The 12,006-nt window shown below is 43.2% G+C and overlaps 2 protein-coding genes across 7 annotated transcripts in view; one reads left to right on the top strand and one right to left on the bottom strand.

Moving 5' to 3' along the window:
- Positions 1-12,006, top strand: part of astn1 (astrotactin 1) — a 490,568-nt gene that overhangs the window by 199,314 nt on the left and 279,248 nt on the right. The gene's annotated exons all lie outside the window — the stretch shown is intronic.
- LOC133451722 (uncharacterized) lies at positions 8,646-10,585 on the bottom strand. Its single transcript, XM_061730866.1, has 2 exons — positions 10,578-10,585; positions 8,646-9,396 (listed from the first exon to the last, which is right to left on the bottom strand). Exons 1-2 carry the CDS (start codon positions 10,583-10,585, stop codon positions 8,712-8,714), a joined length of 693 nt encoding a protein of 230 aa, XP_061586850.1. The 3' UTR covers positions 8,646-8,711.

Here is a 12,006-nt window from a genome sequence, read left to right as displayed (position 1 = left end):
CCAGATGGGGTGGGGAGGATCTGGCCGGAATAACGTGATCCTTCCAAGCGCTACGTCCAGCCAGAGAAACCCCACCCTGTCTGGTGAAAAGATGCGGCTGCTCACTCCTCAAGTAAGGAGACCTGAGCTCAGTGCAGGGCCCTCCCGGGGTTGGCAGAGGATGGCAATGTCCAGGACTGTCTCTTAGGTAGGAGCACTGGGTGATAAAATGGGGAAAAATTTAAAAAAAATAAATAAATAAATACAAATATTCCAAGATATCTTTTTGCATTAATGGTCAATTCACATATTGCATTGTGCTTGTAGCCAATGCAATATGGCATAAACATGAACAGTATGAACAATTATCCAGTTCAGTTATCCTTTTTTCATACAGCTTTTACATGTGTATTACTTGACTTAATAGTTTAACTACACTTATGACAAAATAGATGGATAGCCAGCATGCTTCCCATATTCTGTTAAGATAACTGAGTGAATCACAAGCATTTGTAACTTTGTAATTAGAACCCTGTTTAGAATGTGTCTTTACAGGGAATGCATTACCTTACTATTTAAGTCCTCATTTATTGTACCTCTATTGATTTTGACTATCAGACAAATTTGAAAAGTGCATAGCTTATCTAATGCCTCTCACAGGGATTTATTACTGTTAGGCAAAAGCACAGTACTGATTCCCTTAAGCCTGAAAAGCACTGCAGGAATTTATCTCCATTAAGAAACAGGATTAAAAGCCATGGTGGTTCAAGGGGGTTTCCAGCGCTGGCTTTGTAGTGCTAGCTTCTTCTGCAGCAGAGCCGACAGCGCTCTTACTCGCTCTCTGGTTATTAAACAATCTGCGATTTATTTTGCGTTCAAAGACCACTTTGTTAGTGTCAATATATGGTTATTATCCAGTGACTCGTGCATCATTTGAAGAAATATACGCTTTCTTGTTAGACACAGACTTGTACTGTAATCGAGCAAGAGTACATGCTCTCAGGGTGCACTGTGTATGAGGGTGTGAATGTGTATATGAGTATCAGTGTGTAGTTGGAGGTGAAATTCTGTCTGGATGTGAGTTTACAGCTCTAAAACTTAGCATTAAAATTGTGTGTGTGTGTGTGTGTGTGTGTGTGTGTGTGTGTGTGTGGTAAATAAGACTCGTAAGAAGTGTAATTATAATATTGGAGAAGGGGTAGGAATAAAAGTTTTACTTCTTCCTACCCCTGTTCAGACATGTTAAACAGGATTTATGAGTATTGTTATGTGTGTGCATGTATATACTGTAGATATGTATATATAATTGGGTATACATTTATTTTATTGGTTTATTTATTTTGTCTACATTCATTTAAAACAGATTCATTTATTTATAAAAAATGTATTTACAAGGGCTTCTGTGACTGTGTGTATGCACGTGTATATGTAGTGATATATATGTGTGTATATATATATATATATGTAGTGATACAGAGTCATATTAATGTTAACGGTGTTATGCCCTATACAATGGTTTTGAGATGTCTGGAATGAATGAATGAATGAATGAATGAATGAATGAATGAATGAATGAATGAATGAAAAAGAATGAATCTCAATAATTTATCAAAGACTTCAGATGTTTTTGTCCATCTTCTTCAATGTTGAGATTTGTTGAGACTTTTTTGCTATAGAAGTCTCACAGGATGAGATATAGATAGTTGCGAGAATTACGCTTATTTGAAAATCACCGTTCAATGGGAATATTGACCCCCTGCAGTGCATTTTGTCACTAATTTAGTTTCAATTTTACTTTTGCGATAAAGTGTATTGGAGCTCCCTCTGGATGCAGTCGTCAGCCACGAGGCACAGAAAAGTGCGGACCTCCTCCTTGCACCACGTAGTTTGCTTGCTGTTTTTCACTGCACCCATGTTTAGTTGTAAAGTAATTATCATATCACTGTTGCCAGGTTTTAAATATGGTGGGTGTGAAGGCATTGCGAGACATTACTCTGTTCAATCAGTGGCCTGCAGCCTGGTGACGTTGCATTTTCATCCCGACCGAGCTCGGTCAGGATGCGTTGATATCCGCAGGTACTGTATATCCGGTGCCCCTTTCCACAGCAGTCAGAGGATTAAAAATATGAGAGAACGTACAGTAGTTATAGGCTTAAATCATTATGGTCAAAACTGATCCGTTAAACGAAGGGTGTGATTTCTGTCTTAAAGGGGACCTATTATGAAAAACACGTTTTTTCATATATAAAGTGGTCTCCCCTCACCCTGCCAGCACAGGGGAGACAAAATACCATGAATTTCTGCAAGCTCTCTGACCCCCGCCGGACAGAGTCCCCCAGTGTCACGCGTTTTTTTTGAGCCGATTAAAATCTGCTCCCGTCGTGACATCACGACGGGAGCAGATTTCCAGAGGTTCAGCCTCCGCTGCTGAAGCCACGCCCAAAACCAGCTCTCTCCGCTGCTGGAGCGGTCCTTCCTTCAGCCAGTCGGACGCGGCGCCGCGGCGGAGCGGATCCGGGTTAAATCATCCAGGTTCCCGGGTGGTTTGGGAGCTGGGTCTTCGGGGGTCTGTCCCATGCTGGACCAGCTTCACCCTCCGAGATTTTCAGGCAAATCTGTCGGTTTGATCCCCGGTAACCGGCGATGCGCCGCGGATGCGCTCCGGAGATGTCTTAAAAACAATCAAAAGTTTGTTTTTTCTACATAAATCAGAAATTCAGCCTCTGGGCCATGTCTTCATTTTTACCGCTTCAAACCTCCTTCTCTATGAGGGATTCTGAAATGAGGGAAGTCTATGATAATGAGGCTCTGTGCTGATTGGCTGCCTGAATGACGTGTAGCAGGGGAGGACACAAAGCCTCTCCGGGCTGAAGAGCAGCGGCTCCGTACACTATTAAACCGTGTCCCATGCGAGCGAGCGTCGGCGACAAAATCAATTCCATTGCTTTATTTTCTATTGGACTGTCCTAACTGGCCGCAAGTTTAACGGTTTCAGTGTGGACAGAGAGCGTCCGATGTCACACAGCTCGACGCGATAATCGGACGCTCGCATTCAGTTATGACACGTGTAAACGACCCCCTGGGATCTTAAAGCCTGATTTACGATTCTGCGTTAAATCGACGCGTACCCTACGGCGTAGGCTCTGCGTTGGTGTAACGCGGAACCATTAATCAACCTTTAGTTACCTGAAGAGGGAACGGGTCACCTCGTCTTCACACTAATTCACACAGGAAGATTTAATTGAACTCTAAACAGGTACACCACAGTTCTTTACTCCGATTCCTCATCATTTCATTTCTTATGTTACAAGACAAATGAATCATGTTAACTGTAAAGAAATCACAACACTGAAGGTTCACGAATGGCAACTTTATTGTTAAAAAAAAAAAAAAAACATGTATGCACTATTGCTGGTTCAAGGAAGGACGTGCATTTCTTCTGAAGGTGTCGTACATAAACAGCTTCAGGTGCATTGCTTGGAAGATCTGAAACCATAAACAGAAAAAAATGTATTACTAATAGAGCTCCAATGAGTGGCTCCGGTGTTACCTAACGGGTAACACTGGAGCTAAGCTAAATACTTAGCCCATGCAAAGATCATACAAACAAATATAAATAACATAAAAAATTAAATACCGCTGACTCGTGTGCAGTTGCCGGGTCCGTACTGTTGATACTGATCCTTTTATGAGGGAAAGTGTCCATGCAAAACCGAATTTTTACCGTCTCCTGTTGCCACATGATACACCGCTTCGAAACAATGGCGGACGCTCTGGCCGGCGGAGTTAGTTGTGGCCGTGGTTTCATGCAGCTGAGGCCGACCGAGGCGTGGTTTGCATTTTGGTTACGTAACGAAAATGCGCAAATCTGAACGGCTCGTAAAAGTCACATGACACTGGACGGCTCATGCATGTGTGCACTTTTACGGAGCTGCTGCCTAATCTCATTGTACCAGTATAATGATAATAAAGGCTTTCTATTTCTATTTCTATTTCATCTGGGCGGGCTGTACAGACCCTGCAGAATTTGGTTGCTTTACTACTCCTCTGAGTTGGCAGGCTCAGGGGAGACCACTTTATATATGTTAAAGCAAGAAAAAAACGTATTTTTCATAATAGGTCCCCTTTAAAGGCCTGTGGATTTAAACAGAGGATTATAATCACTCAGGATTACAGTGTTCTTGTGAAACTCTGCGGTGATAGCAAGCCAAAGACTAGCAGGCACGCACAGCACATTTAATGATTATTGTCCTTGAGATAACTGGACAATAGCACAGAGTTATTGGTATACCAGGTTGTCAGAACCCTGTTATTGCAGTCAATAACCAGATCAATCTGTGGTTAGGAGGTTGCAGTGCAGCAACTCATCGATACATATTCCTCTCTGCCTGCATCACATGTCCACACATCCACCAACTTCTGTGAGTTCTGGTGATTTAAAGTCTTTGTGCCATGGATGCATTAGAAGATTCAATGTCTTATGTGCTCTTTGTATCACCAGTTATAAATCATTGATGACCACATTCTCTTGCAAGGTGAGAAAAATCAATACGAGTTTATCCAGGAAGCAGGACCAGAGATCAGTCATTCAACATGTGGCCCTATTTTGTGCAGACAGAACTATTCAATTCAATTTTATTTATATAGCGTCTAATACAACAGAGTTGTCTCTAGACGCTTTACAGAGACCCATACCCAGAACATGACCCCCGAGCAGTTATTACATAAACAATGGCAGGTAAAAACTCCCCTAGTGGGAGAAAAACCTTAAGCCAAACAGTGGCAAGGAAAAACTCCCCTTTAGGAGGGAAGAAACCTTGAGCAGGACCAGGCTCATCAGGGGGGACCCTCCTGCCGAGGGCCAGACTGGTGGGTCAGGGACGGCAACAGCACAGCAGGCAGGTGGAAGCAGCAACGGGATGACCGGGGGTGGGGACCGCAGGCCAGCACACAGCTCCCGAAGCTCCGGCCCAATCAGCAAGTCCCAGGTTGGGGTGCAGGGTCAGGAAAAGACTTGTGCTCCGTAATGCAAGCTACAAGCCACCCATGGCCACCTGCAGGACAAAAGAGAGAAAAGGGAGGAGAAGGGGGGGGCAGCAACGGGATGACCAGGGGTGGGGACCGCAGGCCAGCACGCAGCTCCCGAAGCTCCGGCCCAATCAGCAAGTCCCAGGTTGGGGTGCAGGGTCGGGGAAAGACTTGTGCTCCGTAATGCAAGCTACAAGCCACCCACGACCACCTGCAGGTTCCGGTGTCCGGCAAAGGATGCTGCAACATGGACAAAAGAGAGAAAAGGGAGGAGAAGGGGGGGGCCAGCACAAGAAACCACAGGAGCGACTCTGACACACTAAAGTTTACACTACCTAGAGATTTACCAACACCAGCTAGAGGTTTACTAAACACTAACTATAGGCTTTACTAAACAGAAATGTTTTAAGTTTAGTTTTAAAGGTGGAGGTGGTGTCAGCCCCCTTAACCCAGATTGGAAGTTGGTTCCATAGTAGTGGCGCCTGATAGCAGAACGCCCGCCCTCCAAATCTACATTTAGATACTCTAGGAACTACAAGTAAACCTGCACTCTGAGAACGGAGAGCTCTGACAGGAACATAAGGCACTATCAGGTCTTGCAAATAATGCGGAGCTAAGCCGTTTTGGGCTTTATACGCAAGTAATACAATTTTAAATTGGATTCTGAATTTTACGGGTAACCAATGGAGCGACGCTAACACTGGAGAGACGTGGTCTCTCCTGCTAATTCCTGTCAGTACTCGTGCTGCTGCATTTTGGATCAGCTGGAGCCTATTCAGCAAATTACTTGGACATCCTGCTAACAACACATTACAGTAATCTAGTCTAGAAGATACAAACGCATGAACTAGTTTTTCTGCATCACTCTGTGAGAGGATTTTCCTAATCTTTGCAATATTACGGAGATGGAAAAAGGCTATTTTACAAACCTGATTGACATATGGTTTAAACGACAAATCCTGATCGAAAATAACACCAAGATTTCTCACAGTTGCACTGGAAGCCATCGCAACACCATCTAATCCCTTCCTAAGATGCTCTGGACCAAGAATGATAACCTCTGTTTTATCTGAATTTAGAAGCAGGAAATTTCTGGACATCCAGTCCTTGATGTCCCTAAGACATGCCTGAAGTTTAACTAACGGTTCTGTTTCATCCGGCTTCATAGACAAATAGAGCTGCGTATCATCAGCATAACAATGAAAGTGTATGCCGTGATTCTGGATTATACTTCCCAACGGCTGCATGTATAAACTGAACAAGATTGGCCCTAGCACTGAACCCTGCGGAACACCATAACAGACCCTTGACTGTTCTGAAGAAACCTCATGTACATGAACAAACTGGAACCTGTCAGATAGGTATGATTTAAACCAACATAGAGCTGTCCCTTTAATCCCAACAACATGCTCTAACCTGTGCAGTAAAATGCCATGATCTATAGTGTCAAAAGCAGCACTGAGGTCCAGTAGAACCAGTATGGACACTAATCCCTTATCTGAGGCCATAAGGAGGTCATTCGTGACTCGAACAAGTGCTGTCTCTGTGCTATGATGCATTCTGAACCCTGACTGAAAGACTTCAAACAGATCATTTCTATACAAATAGTCACATAACTGGCTTGAAACTGCCTTTTCCAGAATTTTAGACACAAATGGAAGGTTGGAAATTGGTCTATAATTAGCTAAGGTGTCTGGGTCAAGAGAAGGTTTTTTAAGTAAAGGTTTAATTACTGCGACTTTGAAAACCTGTGGTACATATCCTAAACTTAGGGATAAGTTAATTTGGTCCAGTATTGTCGTACCAATAAGAGAAAAAATATGTTTGAATAGACGAGTCGGGATGGGGTCTAACATACATGTGGTTGACTTAGCTCTATTAACGAGTGAAGTCAGCTCAGGGAGGTCTATAGGATCAAAACAGTCTAGAGACAAGTCAGAGCCTAGGGAAGTCGCTAAAGCTGAAGAAACACCTACAACCGGCTGGTTGATTTCTTCTCTAATTCTCGCGATTTTACTGTTGAAGAAGCCCATAAAGTCCTCACTACTGAGAGCTGCAGGAATGCACGGCTCAACAGAGTTGTGACTCTTTGTCAGCCTGGCTACAGTGCTGAACAGAAAACGTGGGTTACTTTTGTTATCCTCTATCAACGTTGAATAATAAGCTGTTCTGGCTTTGCGAATGGCTTTTTTATATACTATTAGAATATCTTTCCATTCACGATGAGAGTCTACAGACCTACAAGAGTACCACTTCCTTTCCATTTTACGCACGTTTTGTTTCAACATGCGGATATCTGAATTATACCAGGGAGTTAAGCTCCTGTGGCTAGAAACCCTCCTTTTCAAAGGAGCAACTTCATCTAAAGCTGAATGCAACAAATCAGCAGTGTTACTAGCAAGGAAATCAACATCTGCAGAGGTAGAACCCAGGTCACTGGCCTCGACTACATCACTATTTCGCACTGTCGTAAGATAAGCAATGGCCTCCCTAAATTTAACAATAACTTCATCAGACAAACATCTGCTAAAATAATACCTCCTATTTTGCACTTCAACATCAACAAAATTAAATTCAAACGTTATTAAGTAATGGTCGGATAAAAGGGAGTTTACAGGTGACACCAACAGACCATCAGTTTCAACACCGTAGGTGAGAACGAGATCGAGAGTATGATTAAAACAGTGCGTCGGTTTATCCACTTTTTGTGAGATACCCATTGATTCTAGAAGAGAATCGAAGGCTAATTTAAGATTATCGCTTTCAACATCCATATGAATGTTAAAATCACCCACTATGATGAATTTATCTGTGCTGATCAATAATCCAGAAAGGAATTCTGAAAATTCAGACAAAAACTCCAGATACGCACCAGCAGGGGGCCGGTACACTACCACTAACACAACTGGCTTCTCTGATTTCCGGCTCGGAAATTTCAGACCAAGCATGAGGCTTTCAAATGTATTATAGTTGCACTTGGGTTCAATTTTTGTTTGGAGACCGGAGTTATAAATTGCTGCGACTCCTCCGCCTCGGCCCGTGCTTCTAGGAATGTGATGATTAAAGTAGCCGGGCGGAGTTGATTCATTCAAACTAACATACTCTTCCTCCTGTAACCATGTTTCTGTTAAGCAGAAAATATCACTCCTGCTCTCTGTAATTATATCATTTACTAACAGAGACTTAGAGCTTAATGATCGTATATTTAGTAGTCCGCATCTAATTTTTCGGTCTGTAATTGGTACCAAATGTGCATTGGTTTTAATTTTTACAAGGTTATCTTGGTTAACGCCTCTATAACGCTGCACCTGGTGAACTTTTGGAGGGCGGGGAACTGCAACCACTTCTATTTTGCTAGGCACCTGGCCAGAGTCGCCAATATCATGTAATCCTACAGTTTTAGAGTCGCTAATTACATAATGCAATCCTACAGTTTTGTTGGCAGGCGTTGGTCCTTGAGAAGCAACAGATGTGTCGCTGAGCCCTTTAAGACTACCCTTCCTCCGAACCGTCACCCAGCTGCCCTGCCTGGCCGGCTGCCGGGGAGCTGCAGGGGAGCGGTTACGCTCAGCTGCTACGGGCCGGTCCGCAGAGGATTCTATCGGACTATGGTCTAGTTGGCCAAACCGGACCTCTAACTGACTAAGCCTCGCCTCCAGCCCTGTTAAACTACAGCTCTGCATCCTGGCCTGGACCCTGCATTGTCAGGGGGAGTGTCTAATAACATTGGCCAGATTTCTAGACATAAGAGCTGCACCATCCCGGGTGGGATGAATGCCGTCCCTTCTAATCAGACCGGGCTTTCCCCAGAATGTCTCCCAGTTGTCAATAAAGTCCACGTCGTTTTCTGAACACCACTGAGACAACCAGCGGCGGAGCGAGAGCATGCGACTAAACATGTCATCGCTGGTCAGATTGGGGAGGGGACCAGAAAAACCTACGGAGTCCGACATACTTTTGGCGTAGTTACACACCGAGACAATATTCATTCTGGTTACTTCCGACTGGCGAAGACGGGAGTCATTAGCTCCGACATTGATGATAACTTTACCATATTTACGATTACCCTTTGCCAGTAGCTTCAAATTTGCTTCTATGTCGCCCGCTCTGGCCCCCGGGATGCACCTAACTAAGGTCTCTGGAGTCGGCTTCACATGTCTGACTATGGAGTCTCCAATCACCAGGGTCGGTTTCTCAACAGATGTGTCGCTAAGTGGGGAAAATCTGTTAGACACATGAAGCGGGTGGTGGTGTTCCGTGAGCCCTTTAAGACTAGTCTTCCTCCGAACCGTCACCCAGCTGCCCTGCCTGGCCGGCTGCTCGGGAGCTGCAGGGGAGCGGCTACGCTCAGCTGCTACGGGCCGGTCCGCCGCTAGCTTAGCCTGGTTAGCTGAGGAGGCTCTCGGACTATGGTTTAGTTTAACTACAAATATGTAATAGTAAATATTGAGTACATATCATATATATTTCTTCAACAAAATGATAATTGACACGAGAATGAGCCAGTGGCCGTTTGTGTAGAGTGGACTGTGTTTACTGCCATGATCAGTGTCATGGCTCAGCAATCAATAGCAGCTATTGTATAATATTTTTTTTTGAAAACAAAAAATGTCAATAACCATTTTCCATTTATACAGAATTGACATTGCTGTGGGTTCCCAAGCCCCTGCTCTCACCTAGATAGTCATTACTGCCCTCCGTCCATTTTCACATCACATTTTCAGTATTTTTCCTCAACATTTGCTTCTTAGCATCCTCAGTTTACAAGATTTGGAAATTGTCCCCCTGGTGCCATCATGTCATGCTTGATTAAAGACAACGAGCATTGAAGCTTTTTAAGATTGTTTAAGAGTTTTAAAAAAAGAAAACAAAAGTTCAATTCAATTTTATTTATATAGCGTCTAATACAACAAAAGTTGTCTCTAGACGCTTTCCAGAGACCCAGAACATGACCCCCGAGCAGTTATTACATAAACAATGGCAGGTAAAAACTCCCCTAGTGGGAGAAAAACCTTAAGCCAAACAGTGGCAAGGAAAAACTCCCCTTTAGGAGGAAGAAACCTTGAGCAGGACCAGGCTCAAAAGGGGGGACCCTCCTGCCGAGGGCCAGACTGGGGGTCAGGGACGGCAACAGCACAGCAGGCAGGTGGAAGCAGCAACGGGATGACCAGGGGTGGGGACCGCAGGCCAGCACGCAGCTCCCGAAGCTCCGGCCCAATCAGCAAGTCCCAGGTTGGGGTGCAGGGTCGGGGAAAGGTTGAGAAGGGGCAGGGCCAGAGTGAAAGTGAATTCCTTTTCGAATTTCTCTCTCACAGGAAAGAAGGCCAAGATGTGAAAAACAGACATGAGTTAAGGAAGCAAATCCTCATATTTGGAGACCTAAATGTTTTGACGGTATTTTGAAAAAGGCCCTGACTCAGTTAAGATTTAGAAAAATCCAGAATAGAGTCTTAATACTGGAGGAATTCAGAAACTTTATAGAGTGATTAAGGGTAAGGAAAGGAAATGTTCATCTCAGAAGGTGCTGGTTGACCCCGTTGCCAGTTCTACAATGCTGAGCAGCGTGTTACAGCGTCATTTTTGCATTGTCTTTCTTTTCATCTTATTGAGACTTCCTCCAGATCTGCTGTGATGTGATATTCCTACGGTGAATTCTGCATCACTCCTTTCTGCAGACTCTTTGTTCAGCTCAGGGATACCAGTGACTTTCGTCACACTTCAAAATATTTCTCTTACATTGGATTGAAGACTTTCTCATTACATAGCATTAAATTGACCCTTCTTTATACATTCTTTAACTGACAGTCTTATTAACTAGTAAAAGGATCCGCATCAGGATGCTGGAAAGGAGGACTGGTTAAAGTATCTGGACCTGTATAAATGAGACTTTGTTTCTAAACCTCTGAGGAATGCCTTTTTTCACTTAATTGATGAAATTCGGTTTCTTCTTTCACTCACTGTTTGGTCAGGTTTGGGCATTTCAGCTCGTCTGTTAAATTGATTGATTACATTGCTTTCCCTCCAGCAATAAGAGCAGGAAACCTTTATAAATCGGAGGATATGTGTTTTTTAATGAAATACTGTACCCCAGTGACAGGATGGATGGCCTAGAAATTTGGTATTACTCTTCACTTTCCAAGCAGGCTTGTAATAACTTTGTTGATCCCTTGACATTTTATCTTGTGAAATCATTAAATTATGTTTTTAATATGTTGTGTGTAATCAAATACCTGCACAATTGTTATTACCATTTGTCATAGCTGTCAGGAAGTAGGGTGGAAGCTTTTTAAAAAAAAAAATCGAAAATCACTTTAAACTTAAAAGACCTGGAATATTTAATTTCCTGGATCTCCTGGAGAGTAAGTTAAAAATGGTTCTGTGTATCGTAGGTGGTAAAGCAGATCCATGTGAAGCTGTTCGAAGCTCCACTTTGAAAATAACGTTCAGCGCACTGAGAAGTGTGGTGGAATAAAACTGCACATGCAGTGAAAGAAGAAAATATGTTTTGCCGAAAGAGCTTGTTCCATAAATGAAACAATTATATTGCAAAAGCTTGACCAGAAACATCGGAAATAATATATACTTTGGACATTATTGTGCAATACCATATTAATTTAGCTTTACACATCTAATAATACCCCTGATATTTTCACCTGAACCGTGAGTTATTGATCTTTTTCTTTGTCTCTTATGGTTTGCTCTGATTTCTGGATCCAACTGGTGTCTGTTAACACTGAAAGCCGCCTCATATTTAATTTATCAAATAAATGAGTAATATTCTAAGAGAAACCTTTTCACTTTCACTTCTTTTCGTGTTTAGCCTTACAAGTACACATTCATCGTTTCAACCTGATATGGCTTTTCACGCTGATAACGCAGTTATTTTTTTGGAGAACCGTTTTCCATGCGTTTTTACAAGATAAGACTCAGTGATCGCAGAGGCTGCACTAACGGGAGCAGGAATTTGACCGTTTGGATGCGTGGCACAGCTGCTGGAGG

This window comes from Cololabis saira, chromosome 10 (assembly GCF_033807715.1).
Source record: "Cololabis saira isolate AMF1-May2022 chromosome 10, fColSai1.1, whole genome shotgun sequence".
Classification (NCBI taxonomy): domain Eukaryota; kingdom Metazoa; phylum Chordata; class Actinopteri; order Beloniformes; family Belonidae; genus Cololabis; species Cololabis saira.
This window is presented reverse-complemented; position numbering and strand designations above follow the sequence as displayed.